Source organism: Chenopodium quinoa, unplaced genomic scaffold, assembly GCF_001683475.1.
Source record: "Chenopodium quinoa cultivar QQ74 unplaced genomic scaffold, ASM168347v1, whole genome shotgun sequence".
Classification (NCBI taxonomy): Eukaryota; Viridiplantae; Streptophyta; class Magnoliopsida; order Caryophyllales; family Amaranthaceae; genus Chenopodium; species Chenopodium quinoa.
The window spans coordinates 8,925,122-8,952,488 of NW_018742914.1; the positions used below are offsets into that span (position 1 = coordinate 8,925,122).

The 27,367-nt window shown below is 34.2% G+C and overlaps 1 protein-coding gene across 1 annotated transcript; it reads left to right on the plus strand.

Annotated features, from left to right (window-relative positions):
• The first annotated feature begins 6,254 nt into the window (after positions 1–6,254).
• Positions 6,255–18,566, plus strand: LOC110727738. The gene is made up of 4 exons (XM_021907319.1): positions 6,255–6,417; positions 6,520–6,576; positions 13,366–13,865; positions 17,864–18,566. The coding sequence occupies exons 1-4, from the start codon at positions 6,255–6,257 to the stop codon at positions 18,509–18,511; spliced, it is 1,368 nt and encodes a 455-aa protein (XP_021763011.1). The 3' UTR covers positions 18,512–18,566.
• Positions 18,567–27,367: the final 8,801 nt, after the last annotated feature.

Sequence of the window (27,367 nt, forward strand, 5' to 3'; positions counted from 1 at the left end):
TATGCAGTCTTGACACTGAATTCCCCGTTCTTTGAAGGCCACCAGTAGCGTGTGTCTGTACACGCAGTGGCAATGGGTAAGATTAGAATTTTGCAGCATACTTCTTCATCAAAATAGTGCCGAGGGGCCTCAACATCCCACACACTGCTACGAGCATCCAGGAGAGCAGCAACACGAAGTATCGGATCAAAGTTACCATTCTGCAAAGGAGCTATGATTTGGGGTGTACCAGGGAGCCAAGAGTCTGTCCAGACTTTAATTTCAGACCCCGAGCCCACCCTCCATTTTAAGCCTTTAAGAAGCATAGACTTTGAGCCCCAAAGACTTCGCCATGTATAGCTAGGATCGTGACCCCAATAAGCCTCCAACACTGACCCCTTCTTAAAGTATCTCGCCTTGAAACACAGAATGTAGTAACAAACCCGGATTGTTGTGTAATCTCCAAATTTGTTTAGCCAACAACACTTGATTGAACACCTTGAGATCTCTAAAACCCATACTGTTAGTAATTTAGAGTGTATGTGGGAGAGCCCTCTCCAAGGGGTGCCGCGCCCGCAGTGGCTGGGGAGGGCTCTCTCCAAGCCCGCGACTAGCCTTCTCCAGAATTCAAAGGGTGAATTGGATTTCACCCTGTCCACGCCCGCGGCTCTTCGGCAGTTTGCGGTTTCTTTCGTTCTTTTTATTGTAAAATTGAAACGAAGAAAGAGATGATTTCAGTTTTTCTCTCCTCCCCAAAGTTATTCTCTTCACACTTTATTGGAAGAAACTTGCAATCTCTTCATCTAAATCTCTATCAATTAAGTTTCCCTTTGAGAATTTAATCATCTTACTACAAATCTTAGTGCAAAGATCGTAGTGTTGTCTACTATATCTCAAAGTGACTTTCCGGTTCAACCCAAGCACCGTTGTGGGGGAAATAATCACTTTAAGAAAGTGTTTACACACCTTAGACGAGTATCAAGCATTAGAGACTTACGTGGTCACATCTATTCTCATGTTCTTGTTGTTTTTCGTTGCTTGGAGTAAGGCAAGTTATTATCTTTCAGACTTGTAGTTTAGTTCGTAATTTTTCTGTAATCTACTTTATTAAACTTGTTAGTGCTTGGTTTGTATATTATTATTTGTAATTAAACATTGTTTTTTAGGTTTTGTTCCCACAAATTTGTAGTACTGGAAGTTTTGTACTAGGAAAACCTAACAATCTAAAGTGATTAATTAGAATCATGTCTAGTGTGAAAGAACTTACCACTAATTTTGTCAAACTTAAGAAGTTTGATGGTGTGGAGTTTCGACGTTGGAAAAAGAAGATGTATTTTCTTCTTACTTCGTTAAAGGTTGCCTATGTTATAAGTACTCCTAGGCCGGAAGAACATGAGAATGAGACCATAAAGGATGTTCATGAGAGGTCAAAGTGGGATAATGATGACTTTATTTGTCGGGGTCACATTCTCAATGGGATGGAGGATGATCTTTTTTATGTTAATCAACATGTGGAGTCTGCTAAGGAGCTTTGGGAGTTCTTGGAGAGCAAATATATGGTAGAGGATGCTTCTAGCAAGATATTTCTTGTAAGTAACTTTAATAATTTTAAGTTTGTTAATAGTAGGTCCATCATGGATCAATTTCATGAAGTATAACGAATTTATGGTAATTTGAAACAACATTGTATTAGTATGGATGAATTGTTTGTAGTTTCAAGTATCATTAATAAGCTGCCCACTAGTTAGAAAAATGTGAAACATGAATTGAAACATAAGAAAGAAGACATGTCTTTGTTTGAATTGGCTACCCATCTTCAAGTTGAAGAGGGAATAAGGGCCATGGAAAGTGTTAAGAATGGGAATCCTAACACATCCACCATTAATATGGTGGAAGAAGGTAAATCTAGTGCTTCAACTAGTGAAAAACGTAAGTATGATAATGATTACAAAGGAAAGTTCAAAAACAAAATGAACAACAATAGGTTTGCTTGTTGGAAATGTGGTAAAACTGGACACCGCAAGAAGGGCTACTACATTTTCAAGAAGAAAATAGAGAAGGCCAAGGAGGGTCATGCTTCTAATAGTAAGGACCCATCCACCAAAGGTAATCCTTTACATGAGGTTGAATTTAATTCTGGTTTGAATTTAAATGTAACGTATCCTAACATTTTTATGGTGCAGGATGATGACTCATGGTGGATTGATTCGGGTGCTTCTAGGCATGTATGCAAGATGAAACATTGGTTCAAAATCTTTCACAAGGTTGGTGATGGAGAAGACCTCTTTATGAGGAACAACTCAACCATCAAGGTCTTGGAAGAGGACAAGTGGAGCTAATGTTTAGTTTGAGGAATGCAATCATTCTTAGGGATGTGTTGTATGCTCCGGAGATTAGTAGAAATCTTGTATCTGGTCCTACCCTAAATAGTCTTGGTTATAAACTAGTGTTTGAAGCTGATAGATGTATTATAACTAGAGGTGGCACTTTTATTAGTCGTTGTTATTTATCTCATGGATTGTTTAAAGTCTCTTTAAGAGAGAAGTTTGTAATGATGTATGATGTTTGTTTGAATGTTGACAATAGTAATGGTGTGAATTTGTTTTATTTATGGCATTCTAAATTAGGTCATGTTAATTTCAATAAGTTGAATTTCATGTCTAAACTAGAGTTAATTCCTCCATGTGATATTTCTCCTAATAAATGTTCTACTTGTATGTTAAACAAGATCACTAGAACTCCTTTTAAAAGGGTTGAAAGAAGTTCTAATATTTTAAAATTGATTCATAGTGACTTTGTGACTTTTATAATACACCTTCTTTGGGGAATAAAAGATACATAGTTACATTTATAGATGATTATTCAAGGTTTTGCTATGTGTATCTTTTATACTCTAAAGATGAAGCTTTGGTAGAGTTTGATATTTATAAAAGGGAAGTAGAAGTGCAAGTAGAGTCATTAATTAAGAGGATAAGAACCGATAAGGGAGGAGAGTAGTATGATCCAACTTATTTCCAATCTTTGGGTATAATTCATGAGACTACAGCAGGTTATGCGCCACAATCAAATGGTGTAGCTAAAAGGAAAAATAGAACTCTTCAAGAAATGGTTAATTCCATGTTATCTTACTTTGGTTTGAGTGAAGGGTTTTGGGGTGAAGCAATGTTGACAGCTTGTCACATTCTTACCGGGTTCCCACTAAGGGAAAACAATCTACTTTTGATAAACTTTGGTATAGAAGAAAACCAAACTTGAAATACTTGAAAGTTTGGGGTTGTAGGGCAATTGTTAGAGTGTTCGGTAACAAAAAGAGAAAGCTCAGTGAAAGGGGCTTGAATTGCATTTTTATAGGTTATGCTGAGCATAGTAAAACCTATAGGTTCTATGTAATAGAACGAAATGACTACATATCGATACATTCGATTATTGAGTCAAGAGATGCAATTTTTGATTAAAACTGATTTTCATCAATGAGTAGACCTAGAGATCTACAAGTTAGTACCAATGGAAAGGAGATTGTTGAGTTTGATGATCAACATGAATCTCATGAATGTTCATTCGATAATGAGAATGAGACTTCTCATGTTAGAAGAAGTAAGAGACAAAGGAGACCTAAGAACATTGGTGATGACTTTATAATTTATTTAGTTGAAGGTTCTAGGGATGTCATTAGTTCTACTACTCCGTGTTGTTTTAATGTGGATAGTGACCCAAAGACTTATAGCAAGGCCATATCTTCTCAAGATAGTGCATTTTGGAAGGAAGCTATTAATGATGACATGGATTCCATCATGGGAAATAACACTTGGGTCTTAGATGATTTACCTCTCGGTTGCAAACCTCTTGGTTGCAAGTGGATTTTCACTAGAAAAAGGAGACCGGATGGCTCCATAGTGAAATTTAAAGCAAGATTGGTTATCCAAGCCTTTAGACAAAAGCATGGTGTTGATTATTTTGATACCTATGCACCGGTTGCAAGAATTACCTTCATAAAGTTATTAATTGCAATGGCTTCGGTTTATAATCCAGTGATTCATCAAATGGATGTCAAAACAACATTTTTGTATGGTGAACTAGAGGAAGAAGTGTATATGAAACAACCCGAAGGGTTTGTTTTGGAAGGACAAGAGAATAAGGTGTGTAAATTGGTTAAGTCTTTGTATGAACTTAAACAAGCACCAAACCAGTGGCATCGAAAATTTGATGACACAATATTGTCCTTTGGAATCAAAGTGAATCAAGCAAATAAGTGTATATATAGCAAATTTGATGACAAAGGTCATGGTGTTATCATTTGTCTATATGTTGATGATATGCTTATATTTGGTACAAGTCTACAACAAGTAGAAATGACCAAGGAATTCTTATCTTCATCTTTCCAGATAAAGGATTTGGGGGAGGCAGTTGTCATTTTGGGCATCAAGATACACTACTAGAAAACAGGCCATTTCCGACGGAATTTTTTCATCGGAATCACCCTGAATTCCATCGGAAAACCAGTTTTCGACGAAATTCCCTATTCCGTCGGAACAGGTTGTCGGAAAACCTTTTGTAGGAAAAACGACATTTTCCGTCGGAAGAGGAATTTCGGCACCGGAAAAGTCCATCGGAAATTTTCGACGGATACTGTTCCGCCGAAAAATTACGACGGAATTTCCGTCGGAAAAGGCTTTTAAAAAAATTAAAAAAAATCATCCCACCCCACCACCACGTCCAACTCCTTTTCCCACCAAACCACCAGCCCAACAACCCGTTTTCCAACCAAACCACCTGCCCCGTATCCCTTCCCCACCACCCTAACCCTAACCCGTATCCCCTTCCCACCACCCAAACCCACCTCCTAACCCTAACCTAACCAGACCCACCACCTTAACACACCCCACCTAACCCTAACCCTCCCAAACTAAACCCAAATCTAAAACCACCCATCACGCCCACCTAAACCCAGATCTAAAACAGCCCTTAAAACACCACCACGGCCCACCCGACCCACCCACCACGATTAAAAAACAAAAAAACGCAATTAAAGACGCAAAAAACATCCACACCTACCACAACAACCACGGCACCAGCCACCACATCCACAACCACCACAACAACCACCGAAAATATATTAAAAAAAAAACACAAAAAAAAAAAAATTAAAGACTCGAAAAACATACCCTAATAACCGAAATTGGCTTTGAATTCTTGAATTTGGTTTAAATAGGCCAAATTTGACCATGAAAAGTCTAAATTTAGACTTTTCATGGTCGAATTTGACCAAAAAACCCATTAATTTCTATAACATTGAAACGTATAACACCGTCGTCACACCGCGCCGTCACACCACCTGCCGGAAAAAAATCAAGAAAGAGAATAAATGAGGAAAAAGAAGAAAGAAGGGGCGCAAAGGAAGAAAAGGAGAAGGAGAGAGGAAGAGAAGAGGAGAGGAAGAGAAGAAGGAGGAGAGAGAAGAAAGAAGGGGCGTAGAGGAAGAGAAGGAGAACTAGAGAAGGAGAGAGAAGGAGGAGGAGAGAAAGAGAAATCGGAAATGAGGAAATGAAGGGGGAGGGGCGTTGGTTTAGGGTTTGACTGGTAAAGATGGTTTGTTATTTTTTTATTTTTTTATTATATAATAATATTCCGACAGAATATTCCGTCGGAAACTTTCGACGGATTTTATTTCCGTCGAAAAGCCCATATATTCCGACGGAATAAAAATCCGTCGGAATTTCTGATTTTGTCGACGGTAATATATGTCCGTCGGAAACAGTCCGTCGGAAATCGACCTATTTTTAGTAGTGATAATTAGGGACAATGGAAGACTTATTTTAAGTAATATCATTATATTGAGGAAATAATCAAACGTTATAATATGTTGATAAGTGTCCCGTGAATACCCCAATAGAACCTAATGTTAAATTGGTTAAGAATTCGGGGAAAACGGTTTCCCAATTGTAATTTTAAAGGATAATTAGATCCTTGATGTATGCCATGACAAGTACAAGACCAGATATTGCATTGGTTGTAGGAAAACTTAGTAGATTAACTAGTAACCCGGGTGTACAACATTGGTTTGCAATTCAAAGGGTCTTGAGGTACCTTAAGGGTACATTGGATTATGGTTTGACTTGTAGTGGTTTTCCTACGGTTTTAGAAGGGTATTCGGATGCAAGTTGGATCACTTACAAAGAGGATGACTCTTCAGTTAGTGGTTGGGTGTTTATGTTTGGGGGAGATGCCATTTAATTTCATGGTCTTCCAAGAAACAAACTTGCATTGCCGATTTCACTATGGCAGCGGAGTTTATAGCTCTAGCTTCAGCTAGTAAGGAAGCTGAATGGTTGAGAAATCTCATGTTAGAATTGCCTTTATTGCCAAAGCCTATGTCACCGGTGGCTATTCATTGCGATTCGAATTCAGCATTGATAAAGGCATATAGTCAAGTGTATAATGGTAAGTCTCGGCATATTTCTCTTAGGCATAGCCTAGTGAAAGAGCTTATCACTAGTGGGATCATAAGTCTTGACTATGTTCCTACAAAATTGAATTTGGCAGATTGCTTTACTAAAGCAATGCCAATGCATTCAATCATCTTTGCTTTGAATGGAATAGGTTTACGTCCAAGAAACACGAATTTGTGAAACCCAATCTAACGCTTGAAGAAACATCAAGTCTTAGATTCAATGTGGTTGAATTGCATTTTTGATATTTGTTAGCAATGTTTGTGACCCATATTGCTATGATACTTGTGATGTTATTAGGTAGCGTTTATTTAAAGTTCTCCAGATTTAGAGTTGAGAAGCTTTAGATGAAGGTGTCTTATCACAAGGGCACTATTACGCATGTGAGAACCTACCTATGTAAGTTTGAAGTTTAGCCGCTTCAAGAAGCCTAGATGGACATATTGACTTTGATGAACTTATGAAAGATACGGACACATGGATGTATAAAAGTGTCAAGTGATATTAATTCGATTTGTCTTGTGTGTATTTCACCTTCGAATGGTCAGAGATATTCGTGTGATTCAATCCATAAGGAAATCATGGGATATGATCATCATTAAGTGTGTTGTACTAGGTGTCGATTCAATCCGTAGGGACATTGGCATTGATGTATGAGATGTGGCTTAGTTGATAGAAGTGGAGAAAGATTTTAAAAGTATACACTCTAAATGGGGGAGGATTGTTAGTAATTTAAAGTGTATGTGGGGAAGCCCTCTCCAAGGGGTGTCGCGCCAGCGATGGCTGGGGAGAGTCCTCTCCCAGCCCGCGACCAGCCTTCTCCAGAATTTAGAGGGTGAATTGAATTTCACCCTATCCGCGCCCGCAGCGTGGACCGCTGCGCCCGTGGCTCTTCGGCAGTTTGCGGTTTCTTTCGTTCTTTTTATTGTAAAATTGAAACGAAGAAAGAGATGATTTCAGTTTTTCTCTCCTCCCCAAAGTTATTCTCTTCACACTTTATTTGAAGAAACTTGCAATCTCTTCATCTAAATCTCTATCAATTAAGTTTTCCTTTGAGAATTTAATCATCTTACTACAAATCTTAGTGCAAAAATAGTAGTGTCGTCTACTATATCTCAAAGTGGCTTTTACGGTTCACCCCAAGCACCGTTGTGGGAGAAATAATCACTTTAGGAAAGTGTTTACACGCCTTAGACGAGTATCAAGCATTGGAGACTTACGTGGTCGCATCTATTCTCGTGTTCTTGTTGTTTTTCGTTGGCTTGGAGTAATGCAAGTTATTTTCTTTCACACTTGTAGTTTAGTTCGTGATTTTTCTGTAATTTACTTTAATTAAAATTGTTAGTGCTTGGTTTGTATATTAATATTCGTAATTAAACATTGTTTTTTAGGTTTTGTTCACACAAATTTGTAGTACTAGAAGTTTTGTACTAAGAGAAAACCACATTTTTCCTAAATACCACATCTATTTGGTTGAGATTAACACTTTGACCCGATGCTCTTGCATAGACTTCGTATATTATAAGTAGAATAGTGATGGTTGTATATTTTTGGCTTCATTACTTGTTCCATGTTTTGTTTCATTATCCTAGTTGTTTAGACATTGACCCAAGAGTTAGGGGTGAGCAAACTTTGTTTATTTAATTACATGGATCTACTAAAACTATAAACCTTACTGATATAACTATGAGTCTATGAACATGCATATTATGATGGAGTTTGTGATCGGTGATACGAAGTACCCCGTATTTACTCAAAAATAAAATTTATAGCCTAAAAACCTATACACCGGATTTGTTTCCGTTCAATATTAATGTACATATATATATATTAGATTTTTTTTTTTTTTTTTGACAATAAGAAAAAGGATTTCATTAATGAAAAATAGTCAAACGGCACTTACAAATCTTAGAAAAATTAGAATTCCAATGCAAGTACAAATCACCTTAGAAATAGATACATCGCAGATTCGATCAACAATCGCCTTAATTAAAAAACTTCATCCGAAGCAATACAATCTGTGAGTTAGCACTAATTCGGCTTGAGATCCACTAATGAATAGTTGTTTGAGTGAAAATACTCATATGGTTTTCTAGATATTTCCGAAGATTACGAACCCTAAATATTCAAACTTCGGGAGACAAACCAAAAAAGAAATTAACCCTCATATCATAACTACCATCTCAAAGATGGGATCCATTTATTGAAAGTAAATTAAAAAGTTTTTTGGGGCTTACCACCGATCAAACATCGATGGAAGCCCCTACAAAGATTCACAAAAGAGATCCAAAGAAAAGAGATGAAAGAAAAAAAAAAAGAAAAAAGGAGAAGAGTGAAGGAAAACCTTCAAAAAAAACTAGAAAAAATCTAGCAATGGAGGCTAGAAAAACTCTCCCAAGGGAGAAATCCTAGAGGGAACCAAAAAAACCCTTCCAAGAAAAAACCCTAGAGGAAACCTAATGTACATATATATTTTAGGGCTAACTATTATGAGTAATGATAAATTTTACATTGCATTTCTAAATTGATAACACATACTTATATTAGGTTACGGATCGAGTATAACTATGATAAATTAGAAGCGCGTGCATTATTTGTTTTTATCAATGTCTAGTTAGGGTTAAATTCTTTTTTTTATTTTTTAATTTTTTTTAATATCAATTTCTAAAATTTTAGCAAAGTTTGTTATACATGAACCATTTTTGAACCTTTGCTTAGACCTATCATCCTATGTTTTGGTCATTGACTTTTCTCATAATAGGGAGAGTATGAAATACAGTATTTCATAGATTCAGTCCAATCAGATAAAAAAGCATAGACCATATTAAGTCAATCTCGTAAAAATTACGTACATGAACACCGAACACATGCAAATCCCCCTAACTTTCGTTGGACTCATAAATCATTTATTCAAAAAGCTGTCCTAAATCTCTTAATTAAGCTAATCCACCTCTTTATATATCTAGCTATAAAATCAAACTTATGCTTACATAATTCATTATTTCTCAATAGTCAAGATTTACACTAATTAAAACTCATTATGGATGAATAATGAGTATATTTAATTCCTTCTAGTTAGGGGTGGGACTTTTCAAACCGAACCGTAAAACCGTCCGTTACCAAACCGAACCATCACGGACCGAACCGTTTATAACCCGCTAATTTTAAACCGAAAATCGAACTGAACCGTATAATGTCAAACCGAAACCGAACCGAACCAATTAATGTTAACCCGTTACGAACCGTAAACCAATAACAAACCAAACCGTTTATAAACCGAAACCGTTTGAACCGATTAATGTTAACCCGCTAACTAATTAAACCGAACCGTTTATAAACCGAAACCGTTTAAACCGTAGGAAAAAACCGTTTAAATCGAACCATTTACAACCCGCTAACCGTTTAAACCGAACTGTTATAACCCATTAAACCGTTTAAACCGAACTATTTTCAAACCGCAACCCGTTTAAACCGATCCGATTACAAACTATTTAAACCGAACCGTTTACAACCCGTTCCATTCAAATTGAACTATTTACAGCCTTTAACAATTTGTTAGAATTCCACGAAATATATTTGATGTTTAATGTAATTTAACAGTACAATTTTTTTTACATATAATTATTGATTTAAATTTGTAAATTTTTTTGCTATTATAAAATTAAAATTATATTCTTGTATAACTAAATTAGGAGTTATAAATTAAATAAAAAAATGAAAAAATTTGGCCACCCACCCAATCCAACCACCCTCCACCCACCCACCACCGTAACCCACCCTAACACCACCCCCGCCGTCACCCCAGACCCACCCTAACACTACCCCCCACCCACCACCGTTACCGTAACCCACCCCCACCCCACCACCGTTACCGTAACCCACCCCCACCCCACCAACGTCAACCCAGACCCACCCTAACACCACCCCCGCACCCACCATAATTACCGTAACCCACCCCACCCCACCCCACCACCCACCGTAAATAAAAAAACCCAGACCCAAACCTTACCCAACCCCATCCACCACCGTCACCGTAAATAATAAAAACCCAGACCCATACCCCACCCCACCTACCACCATCACCGTAACGTACTCCACCCCACCCCCTTAACAAACCCCACCCCACCCCACCCACCACCGTCACTGTAAAAAAAAAAAAAAAAAAAAAAAAAAAAAAAAAAAAAAAAAAAAAACAGACCCAACCCCAACCACACCCACCACCGTCACCGTAACACACCCCACCCCACCCCATACAAAAAAATCGAAAAAAAACCCAAACCCACCGTAACCCCACCCCACCCACCCCCACGAAACCCAACATCTTCGAAACCCCCCAACTCACTCTAATTGCTCACCCACCATAAAACTCCCTCCCTCCCTCGAAAAATCCTCCCTCCCCACCCACCCGAACCCAGTCTAACCGCCGCTGCACCCACCCTAACTCGGCCCCCTCCGTTGCCCACAACTTGAAAAAAAATTAAAAAGAAAAACAGAAAATAAAAAAAGGAAGAACGAAAACACCTTATATATTAATCCTGAATTTGGCCTCGAATTTGGTTTGAAAAGGCCAAATTTGATCATGAAACAACTAGATCTAGAGTTTCGTGGTCGAATTTGACCATAAAAACCGTCGTGCGTGGTGCCGGTGGACGGAGACAGAGAAACGAAATGGAAGAAAGGAGAACATAGACGGAAGAAGGGAGAAGAAGGAAGAAGAAGAAAGGAAGAAGGAAGAGGAGATGAGAGAGAAAACGAGAGAGCAGTGAACATATTAGCAGCCATGGCTTCAAAAAATTGATAATATTACAGAAGAGGATTAAGAAAACGAGAGAGAAATCAAAAAGAGTACTAAAGAGACGATGGTAAGAGTGATCTGATTGGTGAAAAAGAAAACACACGGATCGTGAATTGGAATGTGTGCGATGATAGGTCGTTAGATGACATGCAAATCAATGGCTGATATTTAATATAAGACGGTGACACGGATCATGGGATAATGGATTTGGATAATATGTTTTTTTTATTCATAGCTACGTACTAATAAAAACACTATTGTACTCTTAACTTTATGTAACTTATAAATTGTAAGAAACACAAATGTTTGGAAATTGGAATTGATTCAATATGACATATTTAATGTATATTAGTTATATGTATATCAGTATATGTAATAAATAATAATGTATGGTACGATTGGTATCATACTATCATTGGTATGTATAGATAATCGATAAATGTATCTGATTATTAAAACTTAAAACAGTTGATGATCGATCTAATTGAATATTTCTACTTCCCCACCCGTTTTCTTTAACTTGCAAGTTGCAACATATATATGTTGCAGCCTTGTAGGCACGTAATCTTAAAAGGTGATTAGAGAGGGTAAGACAACAAAGTAATTCAACAATATAACTTTAACACCAAAATTATGGAATAGTTACAAACAATTGTCAATTATTACTTTATTAGACTAATGGGAAATTGAATAATCGTGATTTTAATTAAACATCCAAATATAGTTCCGTAACATTAAATTATTAGTTTATTACAATATCAATTATCGAGTTATCGTATTCAAAGTACCAATTCATCAAATCATGGTTATGACGCGATCTTTAAAACAAGAAGCTGATAGCCTGATAATATTTGATAATGAAACAATAATACATTAATACCTTATAAATTTGTAATAGACTAATATTTAATAAACAACAACAAGACTATAACCAAATTTGAAACATAACACATTAACATGATATAGAATGAATGAGAATTTCTGTAATTCTATATAATCTGATATCTGAATCGATTTATCGTATTCAAAGTAGCAACTCATCAAAACATGGTCATGACACGATATCTAAAACAATCCAACAAGAAGCTGATAACCTAATAATATATATTTAATAATGAAACAATAATACATTAATACATTATAAATTTGTAATAGACTAATATGATAATATCGAATAAACAACAACAAGAGTATAACCAAACTTGAAACATAATATATTAACATGATATAGAATAATTGAATAAATGAAGATTTGTGTAATTGTATATAATCCGATGTCTGAAAATAAAGTGACGAAGTCCCAACTTTATATAAAACGAAAATAGCTAACCGGTCAAAAATCTCTTAAAACCCAATTTCTACTCGATCCATTATTTTTTTCACCAACCTATGCCGACCCGCTAATGAAATGGAAATACTAGTCCCAACTTGATATAAAACAAAACGCGCTAACTGGTTAAAACCACTTTTTAGAACTCGATTTCAACCCGATCCAATTTAACCGATTACCAAACTAACCCGAACGATTTTAGCACCAAACCGAGTATAAACCGAACCGATATGAATCGAACTAGCATTAACCCGGGTAAACCCGCCCCTGAACCGACCCATTTTAAAATAATCCGTTCATGACCCGAACCGATATGAACCCGGACCGACGTTGACTCGGTAAAACCGCCCCTGAACCGATCCGTTTCAAACCGGTCAGATCATGACCCGAACCGTTTATAACCGAACGGGCATTGACCCGGGTAAACCCGCCCCTGAACCGACTTGTTTCAAACCGACCCGATTATTAACCGAACCGTTTAAAAACCGAACCGGCATTGACCCGAGTAAATCCGCCCCTGAAGCAACCCGTTTCTAACCGATCTGATTATGACCCGAACTGTTTATAAACCGAACCGTTTATGACCCGAACCGAATTGAAATCGTACAAAAATAAACCGAAACCGAACCGACCTGTGACTAATCAAAACCGAACTGAATCGACCCGCCGTCTAAATGAAACCGTTTTAACCCGAACCGTTTCAAACCGAAACCGTTTCAAACTGAGGTCAAACCGAACTGCCAGACCGAAGTCCCACCCCTACTTCTAGTACAAAAATATGGCTAAATTAGATCAATTTTTTTTCTTTGCTTTAGGCTTATCTCTTGGCCTAACTATTGGCTTACTTGATCTCCAAAGCTTTCCTCTCTCTATATCTTCATGGCCATCTTTATCCGCTACCTTGCCATACTTGGCAAAGCTATCGGCTCAGCCTCCACCATCTTCACCACCACCGCAGCAGTCGCCGCCTCTGCCCTCGTACCCTCCATCTACATCACACGAAACAACGAATAACACTATTTCATCAACGTGGAAGGGGTACAACATGGAAAGTGTAATAATGCATAATATGAGTGACAAGGATTTGCTATGGAGAGCATCAATGGTCCCTCAAATGGAAGGATACCCTTATGAATACATGCCTAAAGTGGCCTTCATGTTCTTAACAAAAGGGCCCTTGCCATTAGCCCGACTTTGGGACTTGTTCTTTAAAGGTCATGAAGGGTTATACTCAATCTATGTTCATACTCATCCTTCTTACAATGATTTTTGGCCTCAAAATTCTGTCTTCTATGGTAGACGCATCCCTAGTCAGGTAATTTTACTTTAATTAAGTATTTTTATGTGTGTATCATCTTCCTAAATTCGATGAATATGTTCACAAGTTTTTCGACTACTATGAAGAGACATTGAATATTTGAACACTTATAAAGTTTGATTTATCATTCAAGCAATGTAAAAGTGGTTTGTTTGGGGAAAGAAATGGACAAACTCACAAAAGAAAACTAGCTGTGTGATATTTTATTAAATGACTCAAATTGTGTCTCTTGGTCTCAAACTGAAATTGATTTTAGCACACCCGTGATTGATTTTGACACACCTCCTTGAAAACTATACTTTCACAATGAATGTGTCTCCCAATTTTTGGTGTGCCAAAATCAAAATCGTTTCCTGGCTTAAATAGTTTCGAGTTTTGTGGAATAGTATATTGTTCTAGTCTCATTTTAGTTGTAATTTGGGCTATTTGTCTCTTTTGGGCTTTTTTTATCCAACAAATATTGGGCTTTTTACATGGGTTGATTTTGATGGCATTGAGCAAACATTTAGGCAACTCACTAAATAAAAGGGTCCAAGTCCAACCAAATAAGAATATCTTAATCCAAACTACTGACTTTGGTTTGCTTTTAATGGGCTGCGTCCTGCGTTAGCAGGCAGGCCGCCCATTTTATACTTCATGTTTTGTCCTTTCTCCTTTCATTTTACATAATTTTTTTAAAATATAACTAGTCTTAAATCCGTGCGATGCATGACTGTTTATTGCATTGTAATTTTTGTTTATTTAAAATAAACATTAATAAAATAATATTTATTAATTATGGAGTTGTAAAAATTGTTTAAAAAGAAGCTACACAACATAATTTCCAATGTTTTTTTTTTTTTTAATAAAACTTTAAGAGTCTATCTAGAGTTCTCCTTTGCTCTATATTGGACTATTGGTGTTTCAAGCATTGATGTAAAGAAATAACGATTGACGAAACATGGAGTAGAAGTGGTCCATTTTCAACTAACCTTAACAGAATTTGCAGCCCAATTCATTCTCACTTTCACCAGTGCTCCAGTTTTTTCCTTCCTGCAAATTTAGAAAAGGTAGAAATATTTAAATTGGGACTTTGATTTTCAGGTACATAATTAATGATTTAAAAAAATGCAAACTGTTTGATCCTATTTAACATATATGTTTAAGTTGTGATGTCTTGAAAAAATTCTTTAGCCTTAATAAATGTTACCATTACATCTTAAACACCCTAAAGTTTGAAGTGAGATACATACATTAAAGATTACATTTTACCAATTCTCTTGAATACTATAGCAATCTTCCACCATATATGCCATATCAACCATGCAAATAAATTTTAGCTTGTACTCCATAGTAAATATACATATACGGGCTACAATTTTTTTTATTTTTTTATATTGTTTTGCAATATACATGAATTAGAAGAAACAGGCTTACCAAAAAGAATTTGTAGCCCAATTTGAACTTCACTTACTAATGATCCACAATGACCTTGCTATAAAGCAAACATATCAATTCTGTTAAATGTGGAAAACACATTTAGATCATACATAAGCGACACTTTAAATATGAATGCATAGTGAAATAGAAATGGAAAGGAATTTACTATTTTCAATGGTGGGTTTTTGAACAATTAATTTCCCGAGAAAAAAATATTGATCTTCGTTTACCATTTCTCTATTTATATATTTGAAAGAAAATGAACTAACACTATTGTAAATTTGTTAAGGCTATTTTCTATTGATAGAGGAATTATAAAAACCTTTTTAATTTTAATCTATTTAGTTAATATATCTAAAAAATTATTTTCTTGAATAGGCATGATTAGGGAATTAGGATGAAAGAGATTTAGAAGAGATGTTTGATTGAATTTCTGTTTTAATATTATTATTTTTTTTAATGAAAGTTGAATAGGCATGATTAGGGGATTGGGATGGAAGAGACATATGTTTATTTTTTTATTTTTTTTATACTTAATAAACAAAATTATTTTATAACAGGAAAAACAAGAAGAGGACAAGTGTCCTTCCAACTTCCTGTTTTAAAATAATAGTATTGATTCCTCTGTTATTTTTTTTTTAAAATAGCTTTATTCAGTCTTTTACTGTTCACATACTCCTCTTGACTACTACTTTGTATATCATTCATTTATTTATTATTTTCGTAAAGAAAAATAGAGTCATAGTACTTTTAAATTATTTTTTTAATGGTTTTAGCAAAGGATAATTAAACGTGAAAGTCCAAATAAAAGAAGAAAGTCTATTGAATTGAGGGGTAAAGAAAGAAGATACGTAGTATATAATTCAAAACTAATACAACGTCAGTACATAATTAAGACTGCACGCAACTAATAAGGGCGACTACACGTGATAAATGATTTTTTATTATACAAACAATGAAACAATACACGCAACTAAGGAGTATTTAATATACAAGTCAATAAGTCATAAATCATGATGCTATATAATTTCTATTTTCTCTTATAATTAATAATTCATGATAAACTTTATATTGAACGATTTCTCTAGAAATTAATATTACAACAGTACAAGTACAAGCAATATTAACTTCTCTTTTCACTTGCTTTATTATTATCACGCATCCACGCACACATGTGAGTGTGAGTTATACCATCTTAGCTTTAATAGCATAATTCCATTTTCTTTAATACTCGTATAGTTGTAGAAGTATATTTATTGCGCCGGAAATTTCAAAATTATTGGTGAAATATTAATAATAATGTTGACTAAAATTAATGTGCCTCCCTACCACAAATAGTCAAATATACTCGCTCATATATATCTTTTGAGTGTACGACATTTTTGTTTTAACTTAATACGGAGTACTAAATACTACAGCTAATAATAATAATAATAATATAGTAGTAGTAGGACTAGTAGCTAATAGTAGTAATGTAGTCAAATATACTCCCCATGTAAAGTAGTACGTAGTATATTGCTAGTTCATATGTAATTTTCTATTGTTCTATTCATGACTTTTTTTTTCCGTATGGGGGGTTATATTCATGACATTTTATATCACTACGTCTTTGAGATGTTTCTATTAATTCTACTCATTTATTATTATTATTATTATTAAGGTAATGCTATATAAGCATTTAATATACTTCTTTTAATTTTTTAGTTGTCTTTTCGTCTTTTAATGATAGTTCTTTTTGGTGAAATTTCAAGGGAATTAAGAAACTTAAATAAGTAGTAAAAGTACATTGGAAAGGTAAATTTACATAGAGTATGAAAAAAGTAGAAAGAGAAAGTAATAAAAGTATATGAAAATGTAAAATTTACATTGAGAAGTTAAATTTGCACAAATATTGTTGAAAATTGGAGGGAATTTTGATAAAAAAATTAATATTAATGGTTGTTGAAAAAAGCAAATGGGGTGAACATTTTGAGACTAAAATTTGGCTAAAAGGGACTATTATTAAGGGACGGGGGAGTACTAAGTTGGGAATTTATCGACAATTCACGAGTAAAGAGGTGTAATAAATTAAATGTTTATTTAACGTCTTTTCTTTTCACTTTTAGCTTAGAAATGCATATAGCTTTTTCCTCATTATTATTATAAAAACTCGTACATTTGAATTTTTTTTCCAACACTTCTTTCTTTTTTGATGGTTAACATAATACCTTCATTAGATAATACGAGTAGATAGTATGGAGTAGAAGTTGGATACTTTTTTAGAGAAACATTTATAATACGAAGTAATTTGTACGAGCGGTCGATTTGTGGACCGATAAAAAGGCAAAGCCGGTGAATACAATTATACAAAGTGATATTTAATTTGTTTAGTACGAACTTGTATAATGCATGAAAATATTATGTACTACATTTTGGAAAAAATATACTTGTATACTTTACGAAGTACTTTATTGACTAGATTTTAGTATTTTTTTATTTTTATTATTTTATTTATGAGTTTTATTTGAATATGAAAATATAAACAATTATTACTAGTCTACTACTATTAAGTATTAACTCATTGTTTGAATTTTCAGGAAGTAGTTCGGGGAACTATGTCAATGATCGATGCAGAAAAACGGCTTTTAGCCAATTCCCTCTTAGATTTTTCCAATCAAAAATTCGTTTTACTATCAGAATCATGCATCCCTCTTTTCAATTTCACCACAATTTACAACTACTTGACAAATTCTAATGTAAGTTATCTTGCTTCCCATGATGATCCTAGAAAACCCGGCCGTGGACGTTACAACCATAAAATGTGGCCTAACATAACCATTCAAGATTGGAGAAAAGGTTCCCAATGGTTCGAAGCTGAACGTGAAGTCGCCATTCGTATGGTTTCGGATAAAAGGTATTACTCCATTTTTGAAGAGCATTGCCATCCACCTTGCTACAATGACGAGCATTATTTTCCAACGTTAGCTAATAAACTATTTCCAGACCTAATTGCTAAGAGAGGGATTACTTGGGTTGATTGGTCACATGTCGGACCTCACCCTGGTCGATTTATTAGTCGTGACATAACAGAGGAGTTTCTTAACAAAATTAGATTTGAAATATCGAATTGCATGTATAATGGTGAAGTAACGTCTATGTGTTATCTTTTTGCTAGGAAATTTGTAGGGGATACCTTGAAGCCTTTGCTCAAAATTGCTCCCAAACTTCTAGGTTTTGATCCTTAAAATTTTGTAATAATAATATTCTATTCATTTCATAACATATGTACATTGAACTTAATTGCCTTAATCGTTTCTATTACACAATATATATATATTGCTGTATATGTAAATACACTACTTTTGTCAAAAATTTTATACATGAATATACTCTATATTAGTAAGTACATATATATGTTGTTAAATTTTCGTTACTAAGAGAAGCAAGATGTATTAATTTTTGCCTAATTTTCTTTTTAAGAAAAAAGAAAAAAAAAATCAATGTATGGACCAAGTTTTCTCTATCAAAACGGATTCATTTCTTTGTCAACATAGTCGTGATTATGCATTCATGCTTTAGAATCAAACTCGAATCAAAACTTAAGATTACTTTGATTTTATAAAACGGATTCATTTCTTTGTCAACATATTTGTGATTATATATGCATTTATGCTCTAGAAAAGCCAAAACTTAAGATTACTTCAATTTTATAAAACGGATTCATTTCTTTGTCGACATAGTTGTGATTATGCATTATTTATGCTTTAGAATTAAATTCAAAACTTAAAATGTCTTCGATGTTATAACTGCTACTTAAATCCTTCAATCATACGGAGTAATTGATTGGTAGCCTTGTTCCAGCTATAGTTTTGGAGTTTTGCTCTTGTAAGGCTAATCTTTATCAATAAAAGCTTTGAATTTTGGGTAATTACATTTGACGCCATTAAAATTCAATCTCCTTTTCAAGAAATTGATTAGAAGCTACGTACAGTATTATACATGGACATGAAAATGCGTCACCATTTTCCTTCGTTAACACTCATATAACTCTGCACGTCAAGATTACATTAGACTTAAGTTTTGATGATAAGCAATACGAGTACTTGACTTATCTATTGTGACGCCTCCGAATCTGATGGACTGATTTGATTCCCAAGTTTTGATTGTAGTTATAGAAGAAGTTTGAGTAATTTTGTAGGTAACTACCTAACAAGCTTTTCACGACTTTGAAAAATATATATTTCAAGATTATGATATATACGTAGCTAAGATGGTTATTTGAACATTAAATAAATTCTATATGAAATACTTCTTAGCATGAAAGGATAGGAGTTTAGAAATGTATGTTAATTAAAAACCAATCGGTTTTTTTTTTTTTTTTAATTAATGCTTAGTATTTTGACTTTTAGCGCCCACAAATTAGATGGAACATCCAAGTGTACAGTTGCCCTTATTTATCCAATATCCAATCAAAATCGACAACCTCATCAAAACGAAATATGTGCATCCCTCTCTCTTGCATATTAGAGAAAAACATATGAAGTATATAAGTATTACAAAAAAGAAAAATCATATACCATGTTATTTGGCTTTGAAATATGCATTTATATATAGTGTTTGAATTAGTTTTTTTTTTTTAAAGCAACTTTTTGGTGCAGCAGGCCACACCATGTGACAGGGGTTACCCGAGTTCGTTATTCAATCAGGGGTTACTCGAGGGGTTCACTCGGTCAAGGGTTACTCGGTCAGGGGTTACTCGAGTTACTCGATCAAGGGTTACTCGATTTACTCGGTCAGGGGTTACTCGAGTTACTCGATCAAGGGTTACTCGGTCATGGGTTACTCGAGTTACTTGATCATGGGTTACTCGAGTTACTCGGTTAAGAGTTATTTAAGGAGTTCGGTCAGGGGTTACTCGAGTAATTTGGTCATAGGTTACTTCAGGAGTTCGGTCAAGGGTTACTTGAGGGTTTAGTTAGGGGTTACTTGAGGGGTTACTCAGTCAGATGCTACTTGAGGGTTTTTCGGCCAGAGGTTACATGAGGGGTTTTTCGGTCAGGGGTTACTTGAGGGGTTCTGTCATAGGTTAATCGAGAGGTTACTTGAGGAGTTACTCGAGGGGTTACTCGGTCAGGAGTAACTCAAGTAACCCTTGACTGAGTAACTTGAGTAACCCCGGCAACTCGAGTAACCTCTTCCACACGATACAGTAGGCCACATACAAAAAATTGTGGTTTTTTTATGTCTAGGTTCTTTTCATTATGATCAATGTTTTTTCACGAATATAGATCAGATTAGATATTTGCTATTTGGGTTTGAACTACTATGGTTTTACTCTATGTTCTTTGAGTCTGAATGGTGTTTTATTTTACTCGTACTCTTCTTATTTTGCCCTTATACTCTTTCAAAAAGTAAAGCGCGTGCATTTGATATTGATAGGAGTAGTGATTTCGGATTAAATCGGGTGCATAAACCAAGCACTGCTTATCTCCTTATACACATCCCTTGACCCTATATGATCATCCATCGCATGAAACATGAGTATGTAACTGCTAAAAAAAATTGAAATAATAATGCAATGTTTGGTGTTGCATCACTTGCATGTATGTAACTAATGTAAGTTTCTCTCAAAAAAAAACTAATGTAAGTATCTTAAATAAGTTGGACAATGACAAAATATTAACAACAGTGACAATGAAAAAAAACATATACTCCGTAATAAAAACAATTTTGGTGTCGTCAAGTTAATGAGTTACCAGCACGTTTTGTGTGCAGCTGGCTACACCGTGTGACCGCTTGTAAAAGAACCAAGTAACCCCTAAAACACTGATCGGGTAACCCTTATAACACTTACTGAGTATATCATTTAACACTGACGAAGTAACCCTAAACACTGATGAGTACCCCCTATAACACTAACGAAGTAACCCCTATATAAGAATTTGTAATGAGTTGCTTATTTTATTTGAAAATGAATTGGTGCATTCATAGACAAGCTAAAGTTAGTACAAAGTTTAATTATTTGCTATATCCGAATTAAGTAAATAAAATTATATACGAAGTATAAGAAAAACGACAGCAAATGCACACGGGAGTCGTGCAGATGCTGCTGCTTTGGGTTTCCATAATTGAACTGCTGGACTAATAATGATAGTAATAAATTTTTTTTTTTTTTTTTGACGAAATAATTAAATTAATAATAGAGTTGATTACTTTAATTAATTACAATTATAGGCCCATTATACTTCGCCATTCCACTTTTATTTCATTTACTTTTTCTTCCTCAATGTCTTTCGATCAAGCACCCATAATCCCATATTTTTTTTTAACAATTTTCTATTTATATGGTTAAATTTTAAATTACCTGAACAAGAATAATTTTTATTTTATTTTTTTACGGGAAGAGTAATTGTGCTTTAGGTGAGTAGAGAATTTGGTTTTTTTTTTTGCCCTTCACGAACCACGTTTATTATATTAATAAATTAATGGCTTCTTAAGTTCTTAGCTAGCTACCCCCAGTCCCCACTAATTATCCCTTTTGTTTAATTCCAGCTGAATCATCAATGAAAGCTTCATTTCATCTAAAGATTGTATCACTACTTTCTTTTTTTCTTTTTTTCTTTTTTTTTTTTTAAGATAGATTGTATCATTACTTTAGAGTATAATATGTTGAAACTTATTGTAGTAACATTTGTTAGTGTTTTGGATTAGAAAAAAAAAAAGTTTTGACTTTATAAGGTAAAGGATCGAGTTACTCTTATTATCACAAGTTAGTTTAGTATGAAACCTCCTTCTGACTTAAAAGTGGACCAACTCTCCTCCTCGATCAATTTACAAGTTAAAACAAAGATTATATCATTACATATGGTAAATGAAAATAGACAATTTTAGAGACGTTTTAATTATACTTGTTATTTGTATATAAGACAATCTTTAAAAGACGGACACCAGAAGAAATAAGTAATATGAGGATGACGTGCAGTTATAAAATGCAGCCAAATCACAGGGTCGCAACAAACTAAATTAATGTAGTATTGACCAACCCCTTACATAGAACTTATAATTTATTTGCGGTTATAATTTTGCATGGCAATTTTAGTAGATTCCATTAATTGCAGTTGAATATCATTCGCCCCCTGACTTATAAATATATACAAGTATTAGTTTATAGGGGCTCACAATCTATCGATCAAAATCGGAATGTCACGTTGTCACCCTGCTCTTCACCTACTCATCAATTAACTCATAGTGTCTCATTCTATATGCATTGACCTACGGCTCAGATTTAAAAAATCTATTAAATTTTGTAAAAAGTTTAAAGGTTTCATAACTTGTTGTATCATTACTCTTCTTTTAATGATAATTAGTGTGGGAAATGGAGTCCAAAAATCAAATGCTTGTTGATTAGTTAATTAAGAATGGCCATTCAATCCAAAATATATCCCTTAAACGAAATCAAATATTATTCCAATAACATATGAAGTACAAAGTATTACTAGTTATATAATTTTATATATTAATAAATAATTAAGTTAAAAATAATACAATATTATATAAATAATACAAAAGTCAAACTGTTACGAATGGAGGAAGGCTTGGAAATTAAAATTTTGGAATACGAAAGTACTCCTTAACCATTTTTAAATTTTAATGAATGGTTCAAGTGCACATAAAGGAGTAAACAATAACAGTAGGGTTAAAAACCTCTAAAGCTGTCTCACATTCTCAGCAGTTGAACAGCTCGTTGCACGTGCGTTGTTTGCTCAAACTTGTACATACTACTGTACTACGTAAAAGGTTAGGTACTCATCATCAGAGTAAAAAAGAAAGAGAAGGGAATGGCAAATTGGCAAGAGTGGAAAAATACAAGGGGCCACACCTGAAATTGTGTAATGAAGATACAACTATTGTATACATATACGTATATGTATACGTATACCCTTACCCTTCTTTACCTGTAATTAATACTTGTAATGTAAGGAATATTTAATGAGAAGGAGGCTTGGCTCAGTTGGCCAAGTCTCTCGAATTCCAGGTGAGAGACCTGGATTCGATTCTCATCAAACTCATCTTGAGAGAATTTCCCTTATTCCCCCCTCTCAAGGTGAAAGTTCATCTTACCAATTAAAAAAAAAAATATACGAAGTATTTAATTAAGGAAAGTCTTAAGGCAAATACAATACAAGTATATATTATCTCTAATAATCTTCTACGTTCCTACTCCATAATGTTTCTTTGAGTGGTTTATGGTATATATATATATATAACTCTTAAGGATGTAATTATAAAAAAAAAAAAAAAAAAACTAGTATTTTGGCTCGAGTAATGGCCCGAATCAGATACATGCATATGTGGTTTATTATTAGTATACATTTAAATCAATGATTCAATTTTTTTGTAATTAAATTTGTTTTTTACATTTTCATCCACTACATATTAATATTTTGTATTCAATAAAAAACATAAAATGTGGCATAGCTTAAAAGGGGGAAAAAGTAAAGCCTAAGCATATATGGCACAAAAAGGAAATCCGGACCACGAAGACTCCGGTCATGCTTCTGGTTTCTATTCTCATCATCATATTGATGAAAAATCTCCTCATGCTCTGCCATAAGAACTTGGAGTCTGTATCATGGTGAAGGTAAGGTAACGCTGCTAAGCCTTTAGGTTCTTTAAGTAGGTTGGGTAGCCAGCACACTTGGCGTTCGAACTCAGCAAACTCACCCTCGATTTGCCGCAGTAGCATTCAAGTAATGACCTTTGATTTCGCCTGTTAGAAACAAATAGAGGAGAGTGACACGTGGCACATGCAATAAGAAACAAATAGAGGAGAGTGTCACGTGGCACATGCAATAAGAAACAAATAGAGGAGAGTGTCACGTGGCACATAAACATCCTTTGTAACACCTTTTAATATACTTTCTCCATTTCTTATTTCTTGCAACAAAGAGGGGTTGCTCACTTCCCAAGTCAAAACTTTTAAGGGAGCTAAAGCAACTTTTAAGTGCATGTGCATAAGTTTTAAAAAGGAGAGAACCTTGTTGGGTCCACTAATTTTTAAATTTTTTTCACATAATCTGATTTTGGGAGGGTGTACTTTGCCCTCCCAAGTTTTCACCAAATTTTTAAAACCAGCATTTTCATTCCAAAAAATTTCCCTCCTTTTACATTTCACTTGTAAAGGAGGGTATATAAAGTTCAAAAGACAGCCAATGTAACCCAAATTCTTACACAACTTTCTCTACCTTAATGAATACATATCTTCTTCAACAACAAAAGTTAGCACTAATTACTTTCTAAACCTACCTTACACTACTACAAATATATCATTTAATAGCGATTAAAAGTAACAATTAACAGCGGTTGTCAACCGCTGTCTATGAAAGCGCGGTTATAAAAGGGGTATCATTTTACAACGGTTGGATAGAACCGTTGTTAATTGTCACTTTCTAATTTCCCACCCTTTTAATTGTGTTCTTTTCATCCCTATTTTTTTTGGCGGGAAACATAGAAACTTACAATTATTTCAGTCTATATAGGAATTGAACCTACATCTATGTGCAAAAGCACATTGCTTTACCTTTTTGAGCTAATAGGCTTTAATATACATTTGAAAACTTAAAGACAATCACAATATATTAGTAAAAATATAAAAAAAAAATAATAATTGAGTAGACTAAGAGCACGTATATACAAGTCATTCAATGGTACCCTTTTAAAAATTAAAAAGGTCATTCACTGGTGCTAAAAAATACTACACCTACCACAAAAAAAAAAAAAAAAAAAAAAAAAAAAAAAAAAGCCGCCTAAAAGATTCGTAACTTTTAGATTATCATTTTGGAGCTAAGCTACAATCTGAAACTTGCAATCAGTTTACAGATTTGGGGTGTAATGAAAAACCATTAAAAAAAAGTTGAGTAAACATTGGGGTAAACATAAACACACTTCCCATTTTCCTCTTTTACTGTCATCCCATTACAATAGTTTTGTCTATGTAAACCATTTACCAAGTTATAACAACAAACTTACAAGCAATTCACTTTAGACAATTGAGACATTACAATCTAGACTAAAAGCATGCAAAATTTTCATTAAACGAGTTCAATCCCGCACTTGGGACACTTACTCATGTGCCACTCTAGCAGCCAAGTCTAATTGACATAGGTGGAAATTAAATAATCAATCCTTTTCACCCTAGCTAAGGATCATGGTTGACTCCAATAATAATACATGTTATTAGCCAAAATTTTGTCTTGCTACATTTCTTAAATCTAAGCATCGTAGATTAAACTTGAATAACATGATACAATAACATAAAAGAACTCGATCACTTGATCACAATTCACAACTGAACAAAAGTACCAATAATCATACTCATCAAGTCATCATACGTAATCAAACTATCCTCTAAAATTCATTTCTGCTTTTAATAATGAACAAGAATAAATTAACATAAACAAGCAGTCATATTTATAGCTATAGTTTGAATCCTAGCCAATTAAGAGGAATTAATTATGGATCAGGTCAAAAACTACAAAGAGACAAACTCTACAAGGCTTAAACTAAAAGATTGGGGCTGAAGCTCAAAATTAAAACCATGATAACATTAAACATTTGGTAGTTACCTAACCTAGTTTACCTCAAGTTAAGTTTCTTCCCAATCTAACCTTTGAAACCTCAAGTTTTTTGCTCTTTTGATCTTGTGACTTCAGCCAGCAGCTCTCCATTTATTTTCTCTTAATTTAGTAAAAGCGTATAATTTTACACCTGCCACACCAGTCGTTACAAGAAAGGAAAGGTTTGATATCAACTAAGAATGTATATAAGTCAAAATAATCTAAACATGAAAATTAAATCTTGTCAACAAGATATAGAAACAAAACGACAGGAATTGTATACAGTAACTAAAGAATTAATCGAGATATAATTCTCAAATTCATCCTTCAACAATTGTGAATTATCAATTACCCAAAACCCTAACTTTTTACCAAATAATCAAGTAGAAAACTATCCATATGTCTAAATATATCCAACAAATAAACTCAAACTAAAGATAAGAATGGAAATAAATAGAGGAAAAATAAAAATCAAAAATAAAAAATAACTTATATATTTATCTAAATGCAATTCAAGGAAAATAAAGAAAAACTAAGTCTAAATTGCAATTCAAAATTTACTACCTATGTAATCTAAGACCTTAAAATGTGATACAAATTAAAAATTAAACAAAATTATGACAATTTCCTTCATATAACAGAATCTTCTAATGAAATATAATTAAACAAAACCAAATCACCAAATTCAAAGAACACGAACCTTACAAAAATTCTTAGTGTAATTGAATTAGAAGAAAATCGTTAAACCCTCTAATATGACATAAGTGACTCGAATTGAAAGAAAATCGCTAAATTGAGAGATGATGAGAGCAACTGACCATAAGAACAACAGAATTAGAAGAATGGTGTAGAATTGGGAGAATAAGTGAAGAAACTTCATCTTCATTGGTTTGAAAACTGAATAGTAGTGGGAATTGGGAAGACTCTTTTTCTTTTTTTGTTGAATGTAGGAGGAGATTCTAAATTTTAATTGTTCATTTGTGAATAAACATTAACCCATTGTTAGGGGTACCCCATAAAACAACGGTTTATCCTTAACCATTGTTGTATATTTGTTTTAAATCGATAAAATTATAAGAACCCCTTATAACAACTGTTGGAGAAGGAAACGTTGTGAATTAAGTGTTGGATTTTCCAACTTTTGTAGTAGTGTTAAATACTTACAAAATACCTTCCTACATCTAATTAGTGCTAAATTAGGGGCATCATCATCATCTTCACACCTACAAAAGGTTGGTTCAGTTCGAGTTGTCCAAAAAGTTGCGTCCTCCATTTCATCACCATCTTCAGACCTGGGTAAACAAGTTAGCATCTGTCAATGGATATTGATGTTGAAGAAGACTATTTTGGGATTGATCAATTACTAGTGGAAGAACAACAAGGGGGACAGAGTGATTCTACAGAGACAGGGACTGATTCAGATGAGGAGTACGTTGCAGAATGGGTATACCCACAAACTTTAAACAACAAGCACCCCAGCACTGA

Coding starts and splice junctions, on each gene's coding strand:
- LOC110727738 (XM_021907319.1), top strand. CDS start 6,255: ATGGCAGCGGAGTTTATAGCTCTAGCTTCAGCTAGTAAGGAAGCTGAA. Junction 6,418..6,519: donor ATATAGTCAAGTGTATAATG/GTAAGTCTCGGC, acceptor TGAATTTGGCAG/ATTGCTTTACTAAAGCAATG. Junction 6,577..13,365: donor CTTTGCTTTGAATGGAATAG/GTTTACGTCCAA, acceptor TCTTTGCTTTAG/GCTTATCTCTTGGCCTAACT.